Source organism: Bubalus kerabau, chromosome 14 (genome assembly GCF_029407905.1).
Source record: "Bubalus kerabau isolate K-KA32 ecotype Philippines breed swamp buffalo chromosome 14, PCC_UOA_SB_1v2, whole genome shotgun sequence".
Lineage (NCBI taxonomy): Eukaryota > Metazoa > Chordata > Mammalia > Artiodactyla > Bovidae > Bubalus > Bubalus kerabau.
Window position 1 is genome coordinate 5,103,284 of NC_073637.1, and position 23,016 is coordinate 5,126,299.

At 45.6% G+C, this 23,016-nt stretch overlaps 1 protein-coding gene across 23 annotated transcripts in view; it reads left to right on the plus strand.

Moving 5' to 3' along the window:
• The window catches only part of PTK2 (protein tyrosine kinase 2), a 193,462-nt gene that overhangs the window by 94,797 nt on the left and 75,649 nt on the right, over window positions 1-23,016 (plus strand). For all 23 annotated transcript variants that reach the window (XR_008701993.1, XM_055545652.1, XM_055545655.1 and 20 more), the window contains 7 exons: window positions 4,499-4,578; window positions 5,563-5,625; window positions 12,595-12,649; window positions 18,212-18,352; window positions 19,066-19,143; window positions 19,866-19,973; window positions 21,984-22,101. Coding sequence is in view for 22 of the 23 variants with exons in the window: in XM_055545652.1 (XP_055401627.1) it covers window positions 4,499-4,578; window positions 5,563-5,625; window positions 12,595-12,649; window positions 18,212-18,352; window positions 19,066-19,143; window positions 19,866-19,973; window positions 21,984-22,101 (643 nt within the window). In the remaining variant the exon portion in view is untranslated. The remainder of the gene's footprint in view (window positions 1-4,498; window positions 4,579-5,562; window positions 5,626-12,594; window positions 12,650-18,211; window positions 18,353-19,065; window positions 19,144-19,865; window positions 19,974-21,983; window positions 22,102-23,016) is intronic.

A 23,016-nucleotide genomic window follows, 5' to 3' on the forward strand; every position in this document is an offset into this window, starting at 1 on the left:
ACCAGACATTGCATTTCCATTGATTTCCATTTATTTCAGTCTTTACAAAATTCCCTTATTGGAAAAAATTTTAATTCCCTGAAGGACTGTAAAAGGCACCTGGAACAGTTCTTTGCGCAAAAAGGTAAAAAGTTTTGGGAAGATGGAATTATGAAGGTGCTTGAAAAACGGCACAAGTTTGTGAAATAAAAGGGTGAATATGCTGTTCAATGAAGTTCTTGGTGAGAATGAAAATGTGTCTTTTAGTTTTAGTTTAAAACTGAAGCACTCTTTTGGCCAACCCAATACTATTCAACCCATATTTTTTTGTGTATCTTCTCTATATAAGACTTTACAAATAGGAAGCAGAAATGATTATTCGATCAGTCATTCTTCCCTGCTGGTATTTTTAGCTTGCCTTTTGAACGAATACCTAGTATTAATAAATGCTATGTGAAATGACTTAGTGAGTTGTTGAAAAGCATTTGACTTATAAGATAGCATAATTCTTTATATATTTTTTAAGCTTATGTATTGAAGAGAAAGATCAAAGAGTTTGTTTTAGTTGAGAACTGCCCTTGAGTTCCTTTTGTATGCAGACTCTCCACTCTTCGAACTGGAAGAACACAGGGAGGAGTGCTTGAAGGTCGAGCCAACTTGGCTGACGACCTGGGATCTCTCAGGTGGCGTAGCGTATGAATGGTGATGTGCAGCAGGCAGTGATGGTTCTATGCACGTTGGTCTGCCCTCTGCCCCATCTTCTTTACACACGCCACTGAGGACTTTCAGGTCTGTGTGATAAATTCATGTAGCTGATAAAGCATTCAGAAGAGACCAAAATAAGACCAAAAAAAATCTCATGAGGTAGCCAAAGCATTGATGTGGCACATGGAATAAATTATGGAGTAATTTAGGATTAGATGGAGAAGGCAATGGCACCCCACTCCAGTACTCTTGCCTGGAAAATCCCATGGACGGAGGAGCCTGTTAGGCTGCAATCCATGGGGTCGCTAAGAGTCGGACATGACTGAGCGACTTCACTTTCACTTTTCACTTTAATGCATTGGAGAAAGCAATGGCAACCCACTCCAGCGTTCTTGCCTGGAGAATCCCAGGGATGGGGGAGCCTGGTGGGCTGCCGTCTATGGGGTCGCACAGAGGCGGACACAACTGAAGTGACTTAGCATAGCATAGCATAGGATTAGAATTTTTTATTAGTGATGTGAGAGGTTTTTACAGTAAAACCTGTGCTTAATAAGATGAAAAAGCTCATGAATGTAAATATAATACTTGCCCACAGAAGGAAGTCCAGATACATCCTGTTTTTTAAGTAGCAAATTGACATCAACATGGAAACAATACAGTAAACAACTTTCAAAGGTCTTTGCTTGGAAAAAACTTGCAAATTTGCTGGATTTGGAGTTCGTAAATAGTAGTAATCCGCGGTATAAGAGGAGAACACAATGGAAAGCAAGTGGTAAGATGGAGTAGGAGATCGTGTGAAGCCATTGTGTTAGACTCTGGGCTACCGGGGCGATGCGCTGTGGTCCTCACTGGTCATTAATCTTCCTTCTGGTGGAGAACGTCTGCACTTTCTCAGAGTTCACAAGAAGGTGTAGGTGCACACTGCAGCTTGAGTAGTGAGGGTCAGTGGATGGGTTTTGAGTTTTAACTTGAATGCTTGCTGTGTGACCTTGAGTACATTAATTTTGAGTAATTAAGTTTTCTGGTCTTCATGTATAAAATAGGACCAAAGCCTGTCTTAAGAAAGAGTCATTGTACAGAGTACAAATAATGAATCTAAAACAGCGTACTACCTAGCCCCTGAATATAACACAGTACCTCTGCTGTCACCGTCAGTCTTCTTAGGCCCTTTCTGAGGCTCTAAATTGGGGATTATAGTACTGTCCTGCTCACAGTGATGCTGTGAAGATTAAGTGAGAGTCATACATAAGTCTATCTGACGTGGCAATGAGTATATTTACTCGAAGCAAGTATATATCACACACATGTAAATCGTCAATGAATTGCACTTATTTCACGAAAGAAAGCAGTGAATTCTGCCGGTAGTTAGTAGGAAATGAAAGTTAGTCAAGAAATGCTTTGTAAAGAAATGAGCACTGAGTGACCCTACGTCTTGCAGAAAATTTCACGAGCACACAGCATCAGGTCGTGATGTGCACAGTGGTTCAGAGAACACGCCCTCTGGAGCTGGGGAAGGGGGAGGCTCTTCTGAGATGGCTCATTCCACGTGGATCAGCACGCCTTGCAGAGAACACAGACTCAAACGGACCTCAGGCCGTGGGCACTCAGCTCTCAGTCAAGAGTAGTAGGTCATTGCTGTAGGAAAAACAGCTCTCAGAAGTTTCAAGTCATGTTTGTACATAAAGGGGTTTTCCATAAAGATGGTTGAAGTAATTTTCCCTCTGTTTTTTTTTGCAACTAATATGAGTGTGCTTTTGATGAATGAATAAAACATGTGATTACACTTTCCCACCTTTGAATAGCGTTTGAAAGTCCTAGTAATTAATCTTAAGGCAGTTTTGTAACCGTGTGTTTTCTTCAGCGTGCAGTTGATGCTCTGCTGTGGTTGCTTCCAGGTCTGCACCAAACCGTAAGCTGAGAGCCCAGTGAACGCGTCGCTCTGAACAACCGTGGTGTCTCTCTAACTCACATAGATACCGTTTTTGTCTCTTCATTTTTTTGTGTTCAGTAATAAAACTCTTTATGAATTCAGACTTATTTTTTGCTGTATAGAAGAAGCCAGCTGAAGTGTAAATAGAGTGATTCTAGAATCAAAGCTTTTTACTTACTTTAGTGAGATGTTGAGTAATTCATTTCCATTGATTCATTCCATTGAATCATAGTAGGCATCATTAAGTGCCTGCTATGTATAAGGAACAGAAATGATCAATGCTTGTAACTCTTTCATGGAAAATAGCATTCACACACAGAGGTATCCACATCCCAGTTTGATGACTTTATTCTTTCATTCATGGGTTCTCTCTTCAGTCAGTCAGTATTTCTCGACTACCCAGGTGTGGGTGCTAAGGCAGAAAACAGAGCAGAGGTTTCAGAAGAAATGGTGTTTAGATCAGAGCCAGGTGGCTGCCCGCTGCTGGCTGAGCGGGCCTGGCTCCCATCCTGGGAGAAGGCGTGAGTAGGTGAGCACAGCCGCCCCTCAGGTTCTAGGTGCTGGAGCTTTAGAGAGAAGACTTTCATTTTCTCTTTAAGAAAGGGATGTGGCAGGTTGACTGGAGAAAATACGCATCTGTGTGTTGCCAAGCTTCATGGGCAGGCATCGCAGAGCTTCCAGGCAGTTTTTGGTGCCATTTGAGGTCTGTCATCATGAATTTAAAGTCAAACACACAGCAGGGCTTCTCTAGTTGCTCAGCAGTAAGTGTGCAGAGGGAGGGGCGGTGGGCTTCAGTGTTTGCTGTTTTTACCAAGCAGTTAAAGTGAAGGGGTAAGGGAGATTGGGGAGCTGGGGGTCTTCTCAAGGGGACTTATCATGATGAACTGTCAGTACGAAGTGGACGGAGTAGTTAACTGGGGGGTAGAAATCTTTTGAGCAGGTGAACTGACAGGCTTGGGTAGCAGTCGTAGAGGAAGAGGATCTTTGAAATTTTTCCTTGAGCAGAGATCCGCACTCTTTTTTCTGGGAAGGGCCAGAGGTGAATGTTTTAGGATTGAGGCTCAAAAGGCAAAGTGGAGGGTATCCTGAAATACTTGTGTAACGAGACAAGACTGATTTACACTGAGTTCTGTACTGGTGATATTCATAATTTAATAATGGAGTGCAGTTTTTTGTAAGATAGGCCTACTAACGAGAAGAACAAGTTCCTTTTGAGGGGAGAAGTAACATTTCACTTAACTGAGGTTCAAAATGAGTGCTCTCTGCCATCAAAGTCAGTTGCAGATGTTGGTCTCCTGGTGCTCGTCTGTGAGATTTTACGTGTCTCATCTTTGAAAATACTTTCACACTGATAAGCATCCTCAGATACTGACCTCAGTCCCTCATAGTCATTGCTTGGAAGACAGCTGTCACTTTCTGTTAGAGCCTTCTCTTTATGTCCCACTTCAAGCACCAGGTTCATGAGTTACAGTTGATGGTTAGGTGGAAGCATGTCAGTTGCAGGATTCAATGGATTTTGAAACAGTGTCCGTTTTCCTCGCTCCTGTGTTGAGGTCCAGAAATGCTGCTGGGGCTGCAAGTCTGAGTTCAGAAAATTTGAACACAAGTTTGCATGGAAAGGGACCTTCAACAACATGAGAGGGTGCAGAGAACCGCTTGAGGTTCCGTGATTCGGATGACGTTTAAGTGCTCACGGATGATAAAAGTTCTTCATAATAGAAAACTGACTCACTGTTCTCTGATATTGCTCATTTTACACCCAGCATCAGGGGTCATTATGGGCACAATGCGTATGAAGTATGGGGACGATGCCCAGCACACATTTACTAAGTCTGCAGCATACTCTTACAATGACACTGTTTTACCCATTCCTTTCTATTGTAGGTGAAGAGCGATTATATGTTAGAGATCGCTGACCAAGTGGACCAGGACATTGCACTGAAGTTGGGTTGTCTAGAAATACGGTAAGAAGATAACTAGACATCAAGGTCTTTATTCAGCAATGTTTTCCTTTATTTTTTTCTAGGTATTTTCCTTTTCCTCGTAAAGATTATCAATAAAATACTGAATAAAAACTTGGGTAAAATTTAAGAATATTCTGAATTAGGTTAAATTGCTAATTCTAGAATCTTTTAAGATGATATTTCATGATAGAATGGAATGATAAGAGCACAAGTGTGTAAGCAAGTCTAAGGTTGAGCTCCCCAGGAGAACCTTCTGTGATAAAGGAAGTGTCTGTGAGATCCCCGTGCCAGCCACTAGCTGAGGCGGACACTGAGTACTCAGATGTGCAGCGTTACTGCTTTAAACTTGAACGTGAACCATCACCTGTGTCTAATGGCTACCATTGTGGGGAATGGGAAGCTGAGAATGCATTTCTTATTTCTGGTAGCATTTGTCATGTATTCTGTGCCACCATTTTAAACTTTGAATAAAAGAATATTTCTACCTTTGTCAGCTATGATTTTAATTAAAATTTACCCCAGGCTGCCAGTTTAAGATGAGTTGGTTAAATTAGCTAAAACTTGATTATGTGTACTCAAAACAGTGATACTTTTCCCAGGAGATCCCTGTTTTTTATATTGTATAAGGTTATGAAATAACAGTTCCTGTAAGACCCACAGATCATTAAGTATCAGCAGCTTCATGAACATTTGTTTTCAACCTTAATTATATATCCCAGGGGCGGCGGGGGGGGGCGGGGGGGAGCCGTCTCTCACTGGTCTCCTTTACAGTTTTCTCTTGGAAAGCGAACTTGGACCCTTTGCTTCAGTGTGTTAGCTGATTGCTGCTGCCTGATGGAGGGCGAGTAATGTGGAGAGTCAAGCCTATTGTTTACTGGTAGTTTGTCAGAATGTTTGTGACTGAGCTGCGCAATAGTTTTTAGTCGTTTAACATCGCAGACGCCCTCCACGCAGATCTGTGAGTGTCTCTCTTCTCTGCTTCAGGCGATCGTACTGGGAGATGCGCGGCAACGCCCTCGAAAAGAAGTCTAACTACGAAGTGCTGGAGTAAGTGTGGCGTTTAGGTCTGCCTGTGCATGTTCAGAGCTGAGTCGTTTTTCAGACTTAGAGTTTACTAGTTTATCTTTACTTTTAAAAAAAATCTATTATTGAATTCTTGATGACATTAATCATAATTGGGTTAGTGAACATTAAATTTGTTGATAAATGTCTTAAGACTTGTTAACAAGTCTTTGGCTTGTTAACATGTAAATAATAAACTTTTCTGTCTCTGTAGATTTAACCATATTGGGATGGAGTTTCACTTCTAATTTATACTGAATTATTATTATTTATAGTCTCTAAGTTTATGAAGTTTTTTTTTTTCTTTTTTGCTTAGTTAAAATATGGGAGTTATTTGTTGCTCGTGTATCAGAGTATTTAGGATAACTGAACGTTTTTCCAGTAGTGAAATTAGTGGGCATTAGACTGTTAGATTGTTTAAAATGCATAAAGGACAAATTGGGGCTTATGTCTTGGGAGGCTGAAAGTTCTGCAAATTGTCTGTTGATAATTAATTCAGCAAAAATTTTTGGTATTTGTTATTTCCAGTTTTATTTTCATTAGCAATGGTGCAGCTTTTTGCCAGCACCTTTTCCTGCCATATTATTACTGAAATTGTTGTGCTGTTTGGAGGATGTTACTGCAGTGAAGTGAAAGGCTGTCCATAAGACTTGACATGGCGGGTCAGCCAAGCTGTGTCACACTGTGAAAATGTAATCTGCCATCATTTTGGAAACAGGGTTTTACAGGGGAGATATGCTCATTTAAAATAAAAGTAGAGGTGAATGTTTGGGGGAATTAGTCTTGAGCGGGTAGAACCGTTTGAGATGATAGCTAGTGGTAGTAGCTGGGATAGTTATTTTTGCAATGCCTTTTTTGTATCAGTTGTGACAAATGAGTTAGCACCCCGAGCAGTCTGTCTTGTTTTAGTTGGAATTCATCACTTGACTTCTGAACCTAATATATTAACATAGTGTACTAAATATTTGTGGTTGTGTGTTTATGGATACACATGTCCCATATGTTGTGCCTCTTAACAAATTAAATAAGGACAGATAAGGATTGTGCTGTTTATTTCTTCAAGCTTTTCGTGCCAGCCGTTTTGTGTTCTGTATCTGAAAGTGACTTTGGGGGGCTGGACTGTCTCGATCTGCTTCCTGAAGCCCCCAGGTGGCTGCTGAGGGGGCTCCGGCCGCGGTGGGGATGGGGGCTTCCAGTGAGAGCCAGGGCGTGAGCGCCACGACTGGACCTCCCGGTACCTGCTCAGCCCTGGCGCCGCATCCCCACCTGTGGGCTGCCTCCCGCCTCCAGCTCTGTGGTGTGTCAGGAGGAGCCCTGCAGCCTGCTTGTGTCACTGTGTTGGCTGGACTGTGTCTTGGAGCTCAGCCTGTCTTCTGATAAAAGGACCCTTTTTCTTAAAGCACATTTTTTAGAACTTCTTTTTTAACGTGTCTTTGGAGGTGAAATTCTGCTTTTGTCATCTTGTCATTTCCTTTATTTTGCCTTGTTCTTGAAGGGTAGCTTTACCGTATTCACAGTTCAGTTGCTCAGTCGTGTCAAACTCTTTGGAACCCCATGGACTGCAGCATGTCAGGCTTCCTTGTCCATCACCAACTCCTGGAGCTTGCTAAAACTTTTGTCCATCCAGTCAGTGATACCATCCAACCATCTCATCCTCTGTCATCCCCTTCTCCTCCCCCCTTCAGTCTTTCCCAGCATCATGGTTTTTTCAAATGAGTCAGTTCTTCGCATCAGGTGGCCAAAGTATTAAGAGTTTCAGCTTCAGCATCAGTCCTTCCGATGAATATTCAGGACTGATTTCCTTTAGAATGGACTAGTTGGATCTCCTTGCAGTCCAAGGGACTCTCAAAAGTCTTCTCCAGCACCACAGTTTAAAAGCATCAATTCTTCAGCACTCCGCTTTCTGTATAGTCCAACTCTCACATCCATACGTGACCACTGGAAAAACCACAGCTTTGACTAGATGGCCCTTTGTTGGCAAAGTAATGTCTCTGCTTTTTAATATGCTTCGTAGGTGGGTCATAACTTTTCTTCCAAGGAGCAAGCATCTTTTAATTTCATGGCTGCCGTCACCATCTGCCGTGAATTTGGAGCCCCCAAAAATAAATTCTGTCATTGTTTCCACTGTTTCTCCATCTATTTGCCATGAAGTGATGGGACCAGATGCCATGATCTTAGTTTTCTGAATGTTGAGTTTTAAGCCAACTTTTTCACTCTCCTCTTTCACTTTCATCAAGAGGCTTTTTAGTTCTCCTTCACTTTCTGCTATAAGGGTGGTGTCATCTGCATGTTTGAGGTTATTGATATTTCTCCTGGCAATCTTGATTCCAGCTTGTGCTTCATCCAGTCCAGCATTTCTCATGATGGTACTCTGCATATAAGTTAAATAAGCAGGGTGACAGTATACAGGCTTGACATACTCCTTTCCCGATTTGGAACCAGTCGGTTGTTCCCTGTCCAGTTCTAACTGTTGTTTCTTGACCTTCATACAGATTTCTCAGGAGGCAGGTCAGGTGGTCTCTTGAAGAATTTTCCACAGCCACAGAGTCAAAGCTTTGGCAGAGTCAATAAAGCAGATGTTTTTCTGGAACTCTCTTGCTTTTTCAGTGATCCAGTGGATATTGGCAATTTGATCTCTGGTTCCTCTGGCTTTTCTAAATCCAACTTGAACATGTGGAAGTTCATGGTTCACGTATTGCTGAAACCTGGCTTGGAGAATTTTGAGCATTACTTTACTAGCATGTGAGATGAGTGCAATTTTGTGGTAGTTTGAGCATTCTTTGGCATTGCCTTTCTTTGAGTTTGGAAGAAAACTGACCTTTTCCAGTCCTGTGGCGACTGCTGAGTTTTCCAAATTTGCCAGGATGTTGAGTGCAGGCTTTTCACAGCGTCATCACTCTGTTCGCAACTCTAGTCTAACTGTGGTCTTTCCTCTGTTCTGTCTTCTACTGCAGCTGTTGAAAGGCCTGTGCAAGGCTGCGGTCGCAGTGTGGCCGGGGGTGGTGCTCTGTGCTCCCTGAGGCAGTCCTGCCCGGGGATGGGTAGCCAGGGCGTCTGGCGGGTCTGCATCGTCCTTTCTACTGTGTTTGTTAGTAGCCTGGAGCCACTTAGAAGTGTGAATATTTTTTCTCGGTATGGAAAAGAATTACACAGGAGTGCAGAATGTTACTTGTTCTTTATTAGTTTATTCTGGGTTCTCTTTTTCCTTACCCATAAGGAGAAAAACTGAAATAGTCCATAAAGCTTCTTAGTTTCTGCCAGAAAATTTATGGACAATCTCAGTAATTTATAACATAGTGAACCTTCAACTTTACCACATTTCAAAATAGCTATTTTCAATTATGCAAAAAAAAATCAGCCCAACTTTGGAGAGTAGGAAATGTAAAACTTTCTGTACTTTTTCTTTAAATCAACCAGAGTTAATCAGTGTTTTTTTCTATGTCTTTCCCACTCTGGAAGAACCATGGTGCCTTTTCTGTAGGCAGAGGGGAACCCCAGCTCCCAACCCCGAAACTTGGCCTCCTGGGGTCTCACAGTGCAAGGGCGCATTCTGGAGTGCACACAGATGGTTCTTTTACTTATGTCTCTTATAAATCACAGACAGGAGTCAGATGGGATGTGTTAAGAAAAATGTTTTGTTATCCAGCTGAAAAATGGCATTGCTAACAATGACAGATGAAACCAAAATAAGCTAATAATACAGTGTTAGAATTATGGTTCCTAATGTAACATTGTAGAAGGAAGACTTACGTACCAATGATTCTTCTCCACAGTACAGAATTGTACTGTGCAAGTATTTTAAGTAAATCACGTAACTCTTCAGTTCTGCTCCCTTCCTCCTGAAGTGGTTTGCTCTTTAAAGAAAGGTGTCTTGCTGTAGTTGTTGGTGTGACTGTCTCTCCTCTGTTAGAGTAAGCTGTGTTGATATAGGGAGCTCCTGGTGTTTCTGGCACTTAGCAGGATATTAGATATTCCGTCGGTATTTCCTCAGTGAATTGATTTAAAGTTAGCTGAGGTTGATTCTAATGGTGCGTTGCTTTCATTTCTTTTTTAATTGTCCTTCTTGTCATTGGTGATCTAGTGCTTTCTTAAGTTGGCTGTGATAATATATTGATGAAGGGAAAGCTCACAGATTTGGCATGAACTGATTGACAGTGGCTTAACCAGGATAGAAGGTTATTTCTCTTTGTGCCAGGCAGTCAGTGTTCCTCATCACCAGGGCGCCAGGCCCCTTGAATCTTGCCACCCATCCATCATCCGTAGATGCCACCTGGTAGCCTAGGGTGAGAGGTTTGTTAGGAAGCAATGACAGTTTCTTCTAAACTTAGAGAATTTTAACATCCATTTGTAAGAGACTGTAAGGTATCGTTTTAGAGGTTAAGGGACCTTAGTAGTATTCTTAATGATACTCAATTCTTGAGAGTTTGGGGATGAGGATAAGAGGGATACTGTATGATAATCTGCATTACAGTTATATTTTAAAGTTGATTTTGGTTTGCTTTTTTGCCTGAGCTTTAAATCTGAGAGGAATGATGTCCACAAAGTATTAATTAGTTAAAGCAACAGACAAGGTCTGAATCTTCTCAGAAGTAGTGCCAAAGGAGAAACAAATTTATCCTTGACATGAGAATTCATTTATAATAAGCTTAACGGCTTCCCTCATAGCTCAGTTGGTAAAGAATCCGCCTGCAATGCAGGAGACCCCGGTTTGCTCCCTTGGGTCGGGAAGAACCCCTGGAGAAGGGAAAGGCTACCCACTCCAGTGTTCTGGCCTGGAGAATTCCACGGACTATACAGTCCACGGGGATGCAAAGAGTTGGATACGACTGAGCGACTTTCAATTTCACTTTCACTAAATATGTGTGATTAAGGTTTTTCCAGCCTTGGGCCTCCCGAAGCTGGCCCTGGCCTTCCCCGCCCCCATGCATCAGCCTTCCCCTATCATCTTTTCCTGAGTACTGCTTTGCATCCAGAGCACCTCTTGAGTCTGCTGTCCACTCACCCACCTGCCTGTGTCCCCGGTTCTTCCCCATTCCGCTCGCGGCAGCATTAGGTCACACCTGCCTCTGCTCAAGACCACGGCTGGTCAGGCACGGAGACCAGACTCTCACCAGACAGCAGGGGCAGCCGTGGTATTCCCAGAGGAGAGGAAGCTGCCCATAGGGTTCTAGGCCTTAGCGCCGCCTCTACCTCTCAGCGCCGCTGTTGTCAGGAGGAGCTAGCGGGCCCATGTTACACGCAGGCGTCACCTGAGGTCGACAGGCAGTAAGTCACAGCCCTTAAGATCCACCAGGCATTCAGATCCATCCTTCTGCAAAGCCGAAATTCCAGGGCAGAACTCTGCATAAAGCAAGTCCCTGACAAGGGAAACAGGGAAGAAAATGCTCTGTGGTGTTAGTTTATCTTTTATGTGCTTATTTTGCCACTTCCCATAGTGATTAGCTCCGAAATCCTTGGAATGCTAAGTTCCTGTCTTGTTAGGAGGCAGCAAGAGAGGGAAGAACTTGGGTGGACACTTTCCCCTTGTTTATATCTGAGAAGATAAGAAAGGGAAGTTATAAGCAAAGTGATTAGAAGAATGGCAAGCCAAGAGTTATATGAATTTGCTGATTAGTAAAACCAGTAAACAGTGTGTTATGGGAGCTGAGCAAGGATTTTGTAAGGATGTGCTAAACATCGTCATCACCATCATCGTCATAGAATAATAAAAGGATATGAGATCTGAGACCAGGACTTAGCAAGGAGTTCGCTGGTTTAGGTTCTAACTAGTAGAGTGTGAAATAGGGGATTAAAATGTTTGGATATGCAGTCAACCACATAAATTCTGACTTGTTTTCTGTGGTTTTGTTTGTAGTACCTGCTCACTTATAGTTAAGGGCGAAGTCATCCTTGTTTTATTTTTTTATATTTTATATTAATTTTATTTTTTTAATGTAAAAGATACTTGTATTTCACTTTTGTCCATGATCCTTTTATATCTTCTATGTCTCCTGATCATCTTTTATGTCCAGAGGCTTTGCTTCATCTTACTAGCGTGATTGCCACCTAGTGGCCAAAAAGCCTGGCTCACTTATATCCAAAGTATCAATAAGTAGAAACGTTGTTGTTGCTCAGTCGTGTCAGACTTTTTGTGACCCTATGGGACTGCATCTGGCTCCTCTGTCCTTCACTGTCTCCCAGAGTTTGCTCAGATTCATATGCATTGAGTCTGTGATGCCATCCCATCATCTCATCCTCTGTCGTCCCCTTCTCCTTTAGCCTTCAAGTCTTTCCCGTGAGAAGGAGCCATTCTCTCACCTGTTTTCTCGGTCAGAATGCCGTGAGGCACTTGTTATTAATGGTTGGTTTTGTAGCCTGATCTAAAGAAAATCACTGGGACTTCCAACATGTCCTCACATTCAGTTTTTTGACCTTAGGCCAATCACTTAATTTCTCTTTTTGTTTTGCTTTCTGTGTGAAACTTAGATTTTAAACATTGACTAATGTTTGTTTTTAAGGATCATCAGATTTTAGGATTAATCTAAGGTAATTTAAGCATCCCTGGTATAACTCAAATCTTTTTCTAATCAGGCCAGCCTACTTTCTATACAAATATAGCATTACCCAGCTGGAATTGAGGTTTATAAGGCAAACTTTCAAAGAGTGTTCAAAAAACTGCAGTTTATTTACACATTGTAAAAGAGGCAATATTTTAGAGGGTTTGTAATAGTTAAGGGTTACAAAAACATTTTCTGCCTAAACCAACTTGTCTCAATGTTTTCTGCACACATTTAGAAAATTACTTGTCCCAAGTGTTCCATGACTATGCCAGTCATTTGGAGCTTTAATATATGTATTTCCTTCTTGAATAATGTGTGGAAGGATAAATAAACTTCTTTTATGTTCTTGCAACAATGTCATTATATGTACTGATTTGGTGTATCATTTGTTAATTCACTTCTTTCTGTATTTCAGGAAAGATGTTGGTTTGAAGCGGTTTTTCCCTAGGAGTTTACTGGATTCAGTCAAGGTAATTAGCATCGTCTTTATCATAATCAGATGACCGTGTTAGGCAGATACCTCCCCTGTGCCACGTGCTCGTCCCTCTTACCTGTAAAAGTCTGAATATAAGAAGCTGACCGTTACTCTAGTCATATTCATGGGAAGTAGACTTTTAAAACTGGGGCTTTCTCCCAGAAAACCGTGGTTTTGTGTCTTGATTGTGTGTGCACTCAGTACAAAACCAGGAGCATTGTGTTCACAGTGGTGAATGCATCACCTCAATCTTCACAGTCTCAGGTTCAGCTCAGAGAAGTAAAGCAGCAGCACATGAAGAGCCACAGGCGCTGCTGTGTGCGCGCTTGTGTGCGTGCTTGCTTGCGTACACGTGCACTCTGAAGGTCTGTCTTCTCTTGACTGGGGGACGCTCCTTCCTGTTAGTAACTTCTTGCAGAGTGCCAGCTCCTGCCTCTGTTTGCAGCTCCCACCGCAGGGGAGGGGAGATCGGGGATGTGATGTGTGGCTCCCCAGCCCTTCCAGAACACGGTCGAGTGCGTTGTGAGAATAGAGCTTTGTGTCAAGTCCGAGTCCAGCTCAGAGGAGCTCTGCCATTTCCTAGCCTCATGGTTTGGAACCTGGTTTCTTATTTCCACAACAAAGGAAATAGGGTAGGTAGGATTGCTGTGGCTTTTTAGCACATCGGTGTGTGTGTGTGCATATGTGTGTGTGTGTTAGTCGCTCAGTTGTGTCTGACTTTGTGACCCCATGGACTGTAGCCCCCCAGGCTCCTCTGTCCATGGGATTTCCCAGGCGCCAATACTAGAGTGGGTTGCCATTTCCTCCTCCAGGGAGTCTTCCCGACCCAAGGGTCACACACACATAACACAAGCACCTGTCTCAGTCTAATTTATAAGCTGTGGAACTGCGGCTGTGCTGCTGTGACTTTGTGTCACAGAGGTCACGTTCCACACTGGAGCAGCCGTGTGGACACCATCCCGTCCACTGACGCCCAAGCACAGTGGTTCAGTAGCTGGCTCTGGAGCTGGCCTGCATTGGTGAAGGTTCTGACCTGACACCTTGAGTCGTGTGGGGCTCAGTTTGATCTGTAGCTTGAGGCCCTAGCATGGGCACAGAAGCTTGCCCTGTGCACCCGTCTGCCCTTTGCTGGGTGGACTGGAGGGGGGGCGCTCACGAATGTCAGACACTGTTCTTCAGGGTGTCTGCCCCATCACTGGACAGAATCTCGCGTGGCCCAGTGCAGCCTTAGAAAGCAGGAAGGGGTGTGAAGGTGGCTGGGTCACGTTGGTAGGCCCTCCAGTGGCCATGTGTGCATCCCGGGGCGGCCTCAGAATCGTGCCGAGTCTGGTCAGAGCTGTGTGCAGGGAAGCAGTTACCCCAAGAGGCATGGCTGCTGGCATTTGGGAGTTCAAGAAGTTATCCTGCTTTTAAAATGGGTCCTCATACTCAAAATAGGCCACCCCAGGTACCGGCCTCAGGTGCTGCAATATACGTGTAGCTGAGGTGAGAGACCCCCATGACGCACCTTCTTGTTTCTTCCAGACTAACCTATAGAATGGCCTGATCAGTTAATATTTGATTCTCCAAGAGCCACTTTGTCTTCTGTGCCTTTCCCCTTCATATCTGGATTTCTAGAAGATCCTTTGTAGTTAATGCTGACCCTGAAGTGTCAAAAGTTTACCTTATATTTGATGGAACGAGGCCTGGCGTGCTGCGATTCATGGGGTTGCAACGAGTCAGACACGACTGAGCGACTGAACTGAAAGCTATGATTGATTGATTGATGGCAAATAGGATTGGGGTGTATGTGCCTGATTATTAAGAATAATTTATAAGATATTTAAAACTTCTCTCTCTTTGATCTTAGTGCCAGAGGCACGTTTTTAAAAACACCGGACCAGTAAAACTAAGTCAGTCGCAACATGAGGGAACTGTCTACGAAATTATAATTATTACTCTTCACAAGTATCAGGGAGCCGTGGCAGCCGCAGGGGCGGGGGTGTGCGTAAGTGTGGCGTGGGATCCTGGAGCAGCGGGGCGCCGTGGGCAGGCGGGAGCGTCTCAGTGAGGCCTCCTGCGGCGCCGCCTTCCTATCTGACAGCTGCATCAGTGTCGTGTGAGCTGTTTACCTCAGGGCGTGGGGTGGGGTGGTCGATGGGGGTTCTGCACTGTCTTTACAGCTCTTCTGTAAATCCAAAATTATGTCACAAATAAAAGAGCCAGATTTCAGCTTATTTGAGTATAATTCACAGTAGAAATCTCATTTCAGGATTAGAAATGTTACGAGAGCCACAGTTAAGTATCTGTACTTCAGAGTAATAGAGTGATTTCCTAGGCCCCTCCCAGGAGCACTTAAGTTACTCATCATTCCCGTACCAGTGGTGAGCACTGAAGTACCCGGCTCAGCACTCACTCAGCCTCTGAGTCCTGGCCTCTGCACGGAGAGTGCCCCCCTGGTCTGGACCCCTGTAAGGAGGCTGGAAAGGAGGCATGCTTTAGACACATGCGCATGCACACACACGCACATGGAGGCTGGAAAGGAGGCATTCTTCAGACATACACACGCACGCACACACACACATGGAAGCTGGAAAGGAGGCATGCTTTAGTGACCCACACGTACACACACTGGAATATGATCAGCTGTAAAAAGAAGGAAATCTTGCCATTTGCAATAACATGGATGGTCCTTGAGGATGTTGTACTCAGTGAAGTCAGATGGAGAAAGACAAATACTGTGTAACCTCACTTATATGAAAAGAAAAAGAAAAAACATCAAGCTCCTAGATACAGAGAACAGGTGGTGGGACATGGGGGAAGTGCGATGGGTGCAGGGGTCACCAGGTGCAGACTTGCAGCTATGACTGAGTCCCGAGGATGTGATGTAAAGCACGCTGACCAGTTATTAGCACTGTGTCACGTACTTCAGAGGTGCTGGGAAGCAGGTCTTAAAAGTGCTCATCACAAGAAAAAAAAAAATGCGTAACAGTGTGAGATGGTGTGTTCACCAGACATTGTGGCAGTCGGTTCACAGTGCTGATGTGTGCAAGTACTGAAGCTAATACAGCCTTGTATGTCAGTTACAACTCAATTTAGAAAAACACACTTGACACGCGCTTGTTAACAGACCTACAGTTGGCATCTGGGAGAGGGGGAGATAACGTAACTCCTCGATTCCTGTTTCTTAGTGTATTTTTCTTTTCTGGCATATTTTCTTTAGGATTATATTAACCTTTTCATCCAGGAGGCCCTCAGAGGCCATTGTTCTACTAAGAGCAGCATCTGATAAATGTTAGGTTGACTAACACGGGATTATTTCTGTTGTTCAGAAGGCTGAATAGCAACAATTTCTGATGCTTCTTCCCAGTCGTACTGCTTTCTCTCTGTATATGGACTGGTTGAAAACCAACTAGCTGTCATTGATAGATGCCTTGTTTCAAACACAGAGAGGATATTGAAACCCTGTAAATAGGGAGGTATATTTATTAGTATCAAGAGATTCTAGGGAGTCAGTTTTCGTAAAACTTTTTCCTCACTGAGAAAGAAGGAAAGAACTGATGTTTGCTAAGACATCCTTCTTAGAAATGAATCTGGGGCTCCTCTCAGACAGCAAGCATTTTCTAGTTCTCGCCCAGCACTGGTGCTGTATGTGAGATCTCTTGGTCCTCTTGGGTGGCCTCACTGAAGCAGAGACCCCGAGAAAGCTTAGGTACTCATTCCTGACCAGGCGCCCCTCTTGGCTGGCGTAAAGCCCTGTGTCCCAGGAAGCTAGCCCCAAGCCGGTACGCTAGCTTCTGCAGCTGCTGCTCGTCACTGTGCCTTCCTGCACCTTAGCCTGGTGGCGTACATGCACAGCGAGCCAAAGCAAAAACTGAGATGGGCATTCAATAAACGTGACGTGTTTCCCCCAGATTCAGCTGGATGAGACAGATCCGTAAAACTATAGCTTAGACTGTCTGCTAACACTGTATGGTTACTACTTTCAAACATCTTTGCTCAGTTACTCGGAAGTTTTCCAGCAGGTTCAGTGATCAGGTGTGCTGTTAGTTGACCCCATGCATGTCCTGCGGCTGAGGGTTTTGGAAAAGAGGACAAGCCATCGACTGGCCTCTGTTTGGTGCGAGGCAGATGACTTCACCCCTGCTCGCCGGGGGCAGCGCACAGCCCTTTGTGTCTCTGATATGGGGACACTGCAGCGGAAGTGGCGAGGGGGCGGAACTGGAGAGGTTGCGCACCTCGAGGGGCGTCGGGGTGCAGAGCCAATCAGCACAGTCTCGTTGGCCCGGCCAGGGTGGAGGGAGGTTCTCTTGGCGGCCCATCAGGTTTCAGGTGTCATGGAGATCTAGGTGGGTGAGTGTGATCCTCCAGAGGAGAGTCGGAGACTGTTTGCACAGCCTCGAGTTAGAACGGTGGTTGGACGCCATCTCAGCTATGGTGAGAGCAGCCCTTTGCAGGCCCTGGGTTCGTGGCCAGAGCTTGGATGGGTCTTCCCCAAAATGCGCTCCCTGGATTTTTTTTTGCAGAGCGTCCACGACTGACCACTCACATTCTAGGCAACATCTGAGATTCAGTCCTTGCTGCCCTGGAACTCACTATGCTTCTCCTTGGTTTAGCCTCTGTGGCCTCTTCAGATTGCCTGGGATCCCACCACTGGCTCGCCTGTCCGAGCCCTGGCCCTGGCTACAGCCAGCTGTCGGCCTCCTGTGCAGGCTTCCACCCACGCAGCTTTCCCGCGGCCGCTTTACCTGTGGGAGCACCTCGGCCCCATGTGCCCGGGACAGACATGCCGACCCACCCTGCCTCCCTCATGCGTGGTGTGTGTGCCCCCCGCGTGAGGCCCGCCTCCTGTGCGCTCCTGTGACTGTGTCTCCACCACGCCGGGCTGTCTTACTTTCACGTGTGTGTGTGTGGGGTCCTCTGCACACTTCCGCACGGAGCCTCCTCATTGCTGGGTCTTCACCTAGTTCTTTCATTATTCCCAAAGGATAATCTCTCAAAGGCTGTAGTTGTAAGGTATTTGATTTCTGTTACCAGACTGCTTCAGAAAGGACGTGTCAACTGCCCGGGAAGTGTGGGGTGTGTGAGGGCTGTCATCCCCCTCCTCTGCCGACCGCAGGAACCCCCGATTCCGACGAGCCAGAGCTGAACTGTATACTTTAAAATAGTCGAAAGTGAAGTGTTAGTCAGTCAGTCATGTCCGACTCTTTGCAATCCCATGGACTGAAGCCCACCAGACTCCTCTGACCATGGGATTCTTCAGGCAAGAATAGTGGAGTGGGTTGCCATTTTCTTCTCCAGGAGATCTTCCCGACCCAGGGATTGAACCTGGATCTCCTGCATTGCAGGCAGATTTTTTTTAACCATCTGAGCCACCAGATGGTATATTATATGTTGTGTGTATTTTACTATAATTATTTTTTAAAAAAGAAACAGACTCTGATACATAATGATGTTTGGTGAATGCAGGTGGTATTACGTGGTGCTGGGGAAGAGATGTTCCTGGGTGTTGGGGGTTACTGCCATGGTCTTCACTTACTGTTGACTCTGAAAAGATGTTTGTGATTTTATCACACAGGCCAAAACACTAAGAAAATTGATCCAACAAACATTTAGACAGTTTGCCAACCTTAACAGAGAAGAAAGTATTTTGAAGTTCTTTGAGATCCTCTCCCCAGTGTACAGATTTGATAAAGAATGCTTCAAGTGTGCCCTTGGTGTAAGTATGGGGACTTGTAGTAGGGGACTCGGTGGAATCTCTTTGTCTTTTCCATGAATACCTCAGTTTCTGATTGGAATCTAATTTGTCCCGTGTTTAACATGAGAATATTTTACCACTGTACAGTGGGAGAACAACACAAAAAGAAAATGTGTCAACGTGAGACTGAAACAATCCTTTTTTAATAGCTTGCCTGTGTTCATATTTAGATTTATTTTAATCCCATCCCAGCGATTTGTTGATTAACTGTTCTCTCAGGGCTAGTTTACCTACGCAGATAATCTTCCCAGAGAAACTGTTGGCTTGAGGCTCACTGGCATGAGCTCAGGCCGCGCAGGCGCTGCTGCACCACGGGGTTGTGCGTGCGTGTGCACACGCTCAGCCGTGTCCGACGCTGTGTGCCTGGGCTGTAGCCCACCAGGCTCCTCTGTCCGTGGGACTCTCCAGACAAGAATCCTGGAGCTCCGGGGGATCTTCCCAACCCAGGGATCGCACCTGAGTCTCTTTGCGTCTCCTGCAGTGGCAGGCAGGTTCTCCACCACCAGTGCCACCAGGAAAGCCTGGCGTTGGACACATTTTGTATTATTTGATGACATAGATGAGTAGAAGCTTGTCTGGCCCCTGCTTTGGTCCTTTAATGTTTCAGTGGTTCTTCATCTAAAATACCTCTTTTTCCTCCTGGTGCCTTTGCCGTCACCTGTTTCACCTTCAAGTCAAGCTGGATTATTTCAGTAGAGCTGGCGATTGGCCCCGAGGAAGGAATCAGTTACCTCACAGACAAGGGCTGCAATGTAAGTGTGCTTCGGCTCGGCAGGAAGGGGCTGGCACTTGTGGTGTCCCGAGAGGAGGCGGCCCTGAGCAGGCCGCGAGTCTCGGGTAAATGCGTGGGATTTGGCCCTGCAGACTGACGGCTGTCATGAAATGCTTGAGGGTGGGGACTGATGGGCACATTGTGTCTGCATGAGAAGAAAAGCCCATTCCTCTTGGGAAATGAGCTGGTGGTGTGTCCGTGTGGGAAGGGTCCTTCAGATGCCCGCTGTCTCCCCAGCACCAAAACCCTCAGAAGAACCCCAGAACAGGTCAGAGACATTCCTTGCTCATGGTGTGTTGGGAGTGGGCATGGGTCCCTCTCTCTGAGAGAAGCAGGGCAGAATGTGCCCTGAGACTGAGACTGTCACCTGGAGAGTCAGGTCAGGGGCTCCCTCCCTCCTCCTCTGCGTGTCTTCGCGCTGGGGCACGGCGCCCCCTCGTCCAGCCCCTGAAGGTGGAGCACCCCTCTGCCTCCAGGAGCACAGAGGGCAGACACACCCCTGACAGTGAGGTGAGCAGGCGGCCCTGGCAGGTCCATGCCAGCTCCTCAGAGTGAGAAAGGCCCCCTCCTCCTGGGCGAGGTGGACAGTCAGGCTCCCCAGACACCCTGTCAGCGGGGTGGGGTGGGGACCACGGAGATTACATGGGATAGTGCACGAGTGTCTGGCGTCTGTGGTCAAGTGTTTGCCTTTTCTTCCCAAAGCCTACACACCTGGCCGACTTCAACCAAGTGCAGACCATCCAGTATTCAAACAGTGAAGACAAGGACAGGAAAGGGACGCTGCAGCTGAAGATCGCAGGGGCGCCCGAGGTAAGGGGGATAAAGGAGATAGCCTCTGCTCATGCTTTGTCTATTCAGTCCTGTCCGACTCTGCAACCCTATGGCCCGTAGCCCGCCAGGCTCCTCTGTCGATGGGATTCTCCAGGCAGGAATACTGGAGTGGGTTGCCATATCCTGAAACAATCATTATTTCTAAACTAGCCCTTTATTGAAAGGATTGTTTCAGGATACAGATGAAGTTTTTATGGATCATCAGAATCTCAGCTCTCTCTTACGTAATGAGCATCACATAACAGATGTGTGTGTGTGTGCTCAGTTGCTCAGTCACGTCTGACTCTTTGCAACCCCATGGATTGTAGCCCGCCAGGCTTCTCTGTCCATGGTGATTCTCCAGGCAAGGATACTGGAGTGAGCTGTCATTTCCTCCTTAAGGGGATCTTCCCAAGGGCTCAAATTTGTGTTTCCTTCTTGGCAGGCAGATTCTTTACTGCTGAGCCTCCTAGGAAGCCCTGCATAACAAATTGTTGTTGTTTAGTTGCTAAGTTGTGTCCAACTCTTTGTAACCCCATGGGCTGCAGCATGCCAGGCTTCTCTCTCCTTCACTGTCTCGCAGAGTTTGCTTGAATCCATGTCCATTGAGTTGGTGATGCCATCCAACCATCTCATCCGCTGCTGCCCTCTTCTTTTTTTGCCTTAATTTTTCCCAGCATCAGGGTCTTTTCCAGTGAGTCAGTTCTTTGCATCAGGTGGCCAAAGTGTTGGAGCTTCAGCATCAGTCCTTCCAATGAATATTCAGGGATGATTTTCTTTAGAACTCACTGATTGATTTGATCTCCTTGCTGTCCAAGGGACTCTTAAGAGTCTGTTCCAGCACCATCGTTCAAACGCATCGATTCACTTAAAAACTAATGTAGTCTTTCTGTAGAAAAACTAGAATATTATCATGAATTACCAAGAAAATCAACCTCTTAAAAGTATATAAATTCTGTAAACTGTGCTACTGTCTTATTTTCTGGATGGTGTTATATGTGATGTTCACTGTGGGGGTGTGGGAGCAGCGCACGCAGGGTTACTTCTGCATGGAGCCCATTTGGGGCACTGCCGTGGCCCCACCCTCACCCCTGGGCTCCGTGCTGCTGCCACCCCTGCTGGGGCAGGTTTGTTCTCAAGGCTTCTCTCATCTCATTCTTGCTCTTCCTGCTTTGGAATCCTGGCATTTCTGAGGCTCCGGGCAGTACATTTGATTCTCAGAATTATACCAGTGATGCCATGAAATATTGAAACCTTCACATTTCCTGAAAAATCTCTCAGTAATTTCCTGTCTGCACCATGATTTTCAGGCTGTCCTCCTTTCTGCTTGCTGCCCTCAAACAATACTTAGGATGACGCAGGCAAGCTGAGTTGTTCCTTTAGAAGGAAGTTATGAAGACTATGTGAGTTAGGACATAATTGTGTTCGAAAGTAAAAATACCACTCTGATTATCTCCTGGATAACATTTAATGACAGGTCTTTTAGGAAATGTATCATAATTGTGTGTTTTGCCTTGAAAAAAGTGATTTCTAAGCTCTTAGGTAGAGCATGCTCTGCATGCTCAAAATAATGAAATTCCACTAATTTTCTTTAAGGTAAGAAAAATTATGATGGATGGTTGATAAAAGTCTACTCTACACTTGTCTAGTTTCTAAAAGAAGCCATAATTGAGCTTACTAATTTTCTAAATTCTTAATTAGAGTATGCCTAAGGGGCCAGACCTTCTGTAGGAAACATTTTTTTCCCCCACCTCTTTGTTCTAGAAAGTGACTCTAAGCGATTTAAGTGTCTTTTTCTTTTTTGTCTGGCTTTGCCTTCTGTCACATATTCTAGGAATAAGATCCTTAAATACCACGCTCCCTCCTCACTGAGACCTGATGACAGATCTCGTCTCACTCCCACTCTCCTCTGGGCTCAAGGGCGTCTCAATCTGATGTCACGGCACAGCTGGCCCTCTGAGGAGCGGCAGGAACAATGACCGCTCTCTCTGGCTCTTCTCCCCTGTGCAGCCCCTGACGGTCACGGCCCCGTCGCTGACCATCGCCGAGAACATGGCCGACCTGATCGACGGGTACTGCCGCCTGGTGCACGGGGCCACGCAGTCCTTCATCATCCGGCCCCAGAAAGGTGAGCTGCCCCTGCCCCAGCCTCCTCCGCGCCGCCGCCGGGCTCGCCCGCAGCCCGAGCCTTCCTTCAGGCCACTCTGAACGTGAAGAGCGAACAAATAATTCAGCCCAGCAAATCTGTATTCCTGCTTTTCTAGGGCAGCGACTCTGCTCACAGCCTATGAGCTGGGTTTGGACAGAGCTTAAAGGACACATGGTTTGTGTTCAGACCCTTTTGATTTGAGCGACAGCCTTAAAGTATTGTCTCAGTTACCATTAGTGTTTTTTAAATAAACTTTTGGGATTATGTTCAAGGGATTTTTTTTTTAAGTCCCTATAACTCATATAGATAAAGTCTCCTATTTTTTTGTTAAAGCTCTCAAAAGCTTAGAGCAGTCAGAGAACAAACTCAGTCTGAAGCATGATGTGTTGAATCCTCGGAACGGGGCTGAGTCTCTGCAGCCTTTTGCAAAGGGTTAAGACACAGTGTTTCTGAGGGTTTGGATTTCTGAAACAAAGCAAGAAAAAACCAGGCTTTGGAATTACATTGACCGATGGGTTCACATCATGAGTGCATGCCATCTGCTAAGTACTTAGCTTCCTGCGCCTCAGTTCTGTCCAGGAAGGCGAGAAGAGTGGTACTTGCTTCTGTGGTCTCTGCGGGAAGCAGGGTGGGAATGGCCTCCCGTTGGAGGCGGCTCAGGGCACCCACAGTGTCACAGACTTCAGAGATGCTGCTCGTCCCCATGTGATCGTGACACACTGGATGAGCCTTGGCTTGGGGACTTCTCGTCCCTAAGGAGGAGCAGCACCTGCTTTGTAGCATGGGAGGTGGGTCCGGGTGCACAGTTGCCCCCATCAGGCTGCCGCTCCGGGCAGGCAGACGCAAGATCCTTGCCAGCATTTCCCCACCCCGTGGGAAGGATGATCAGAGGAG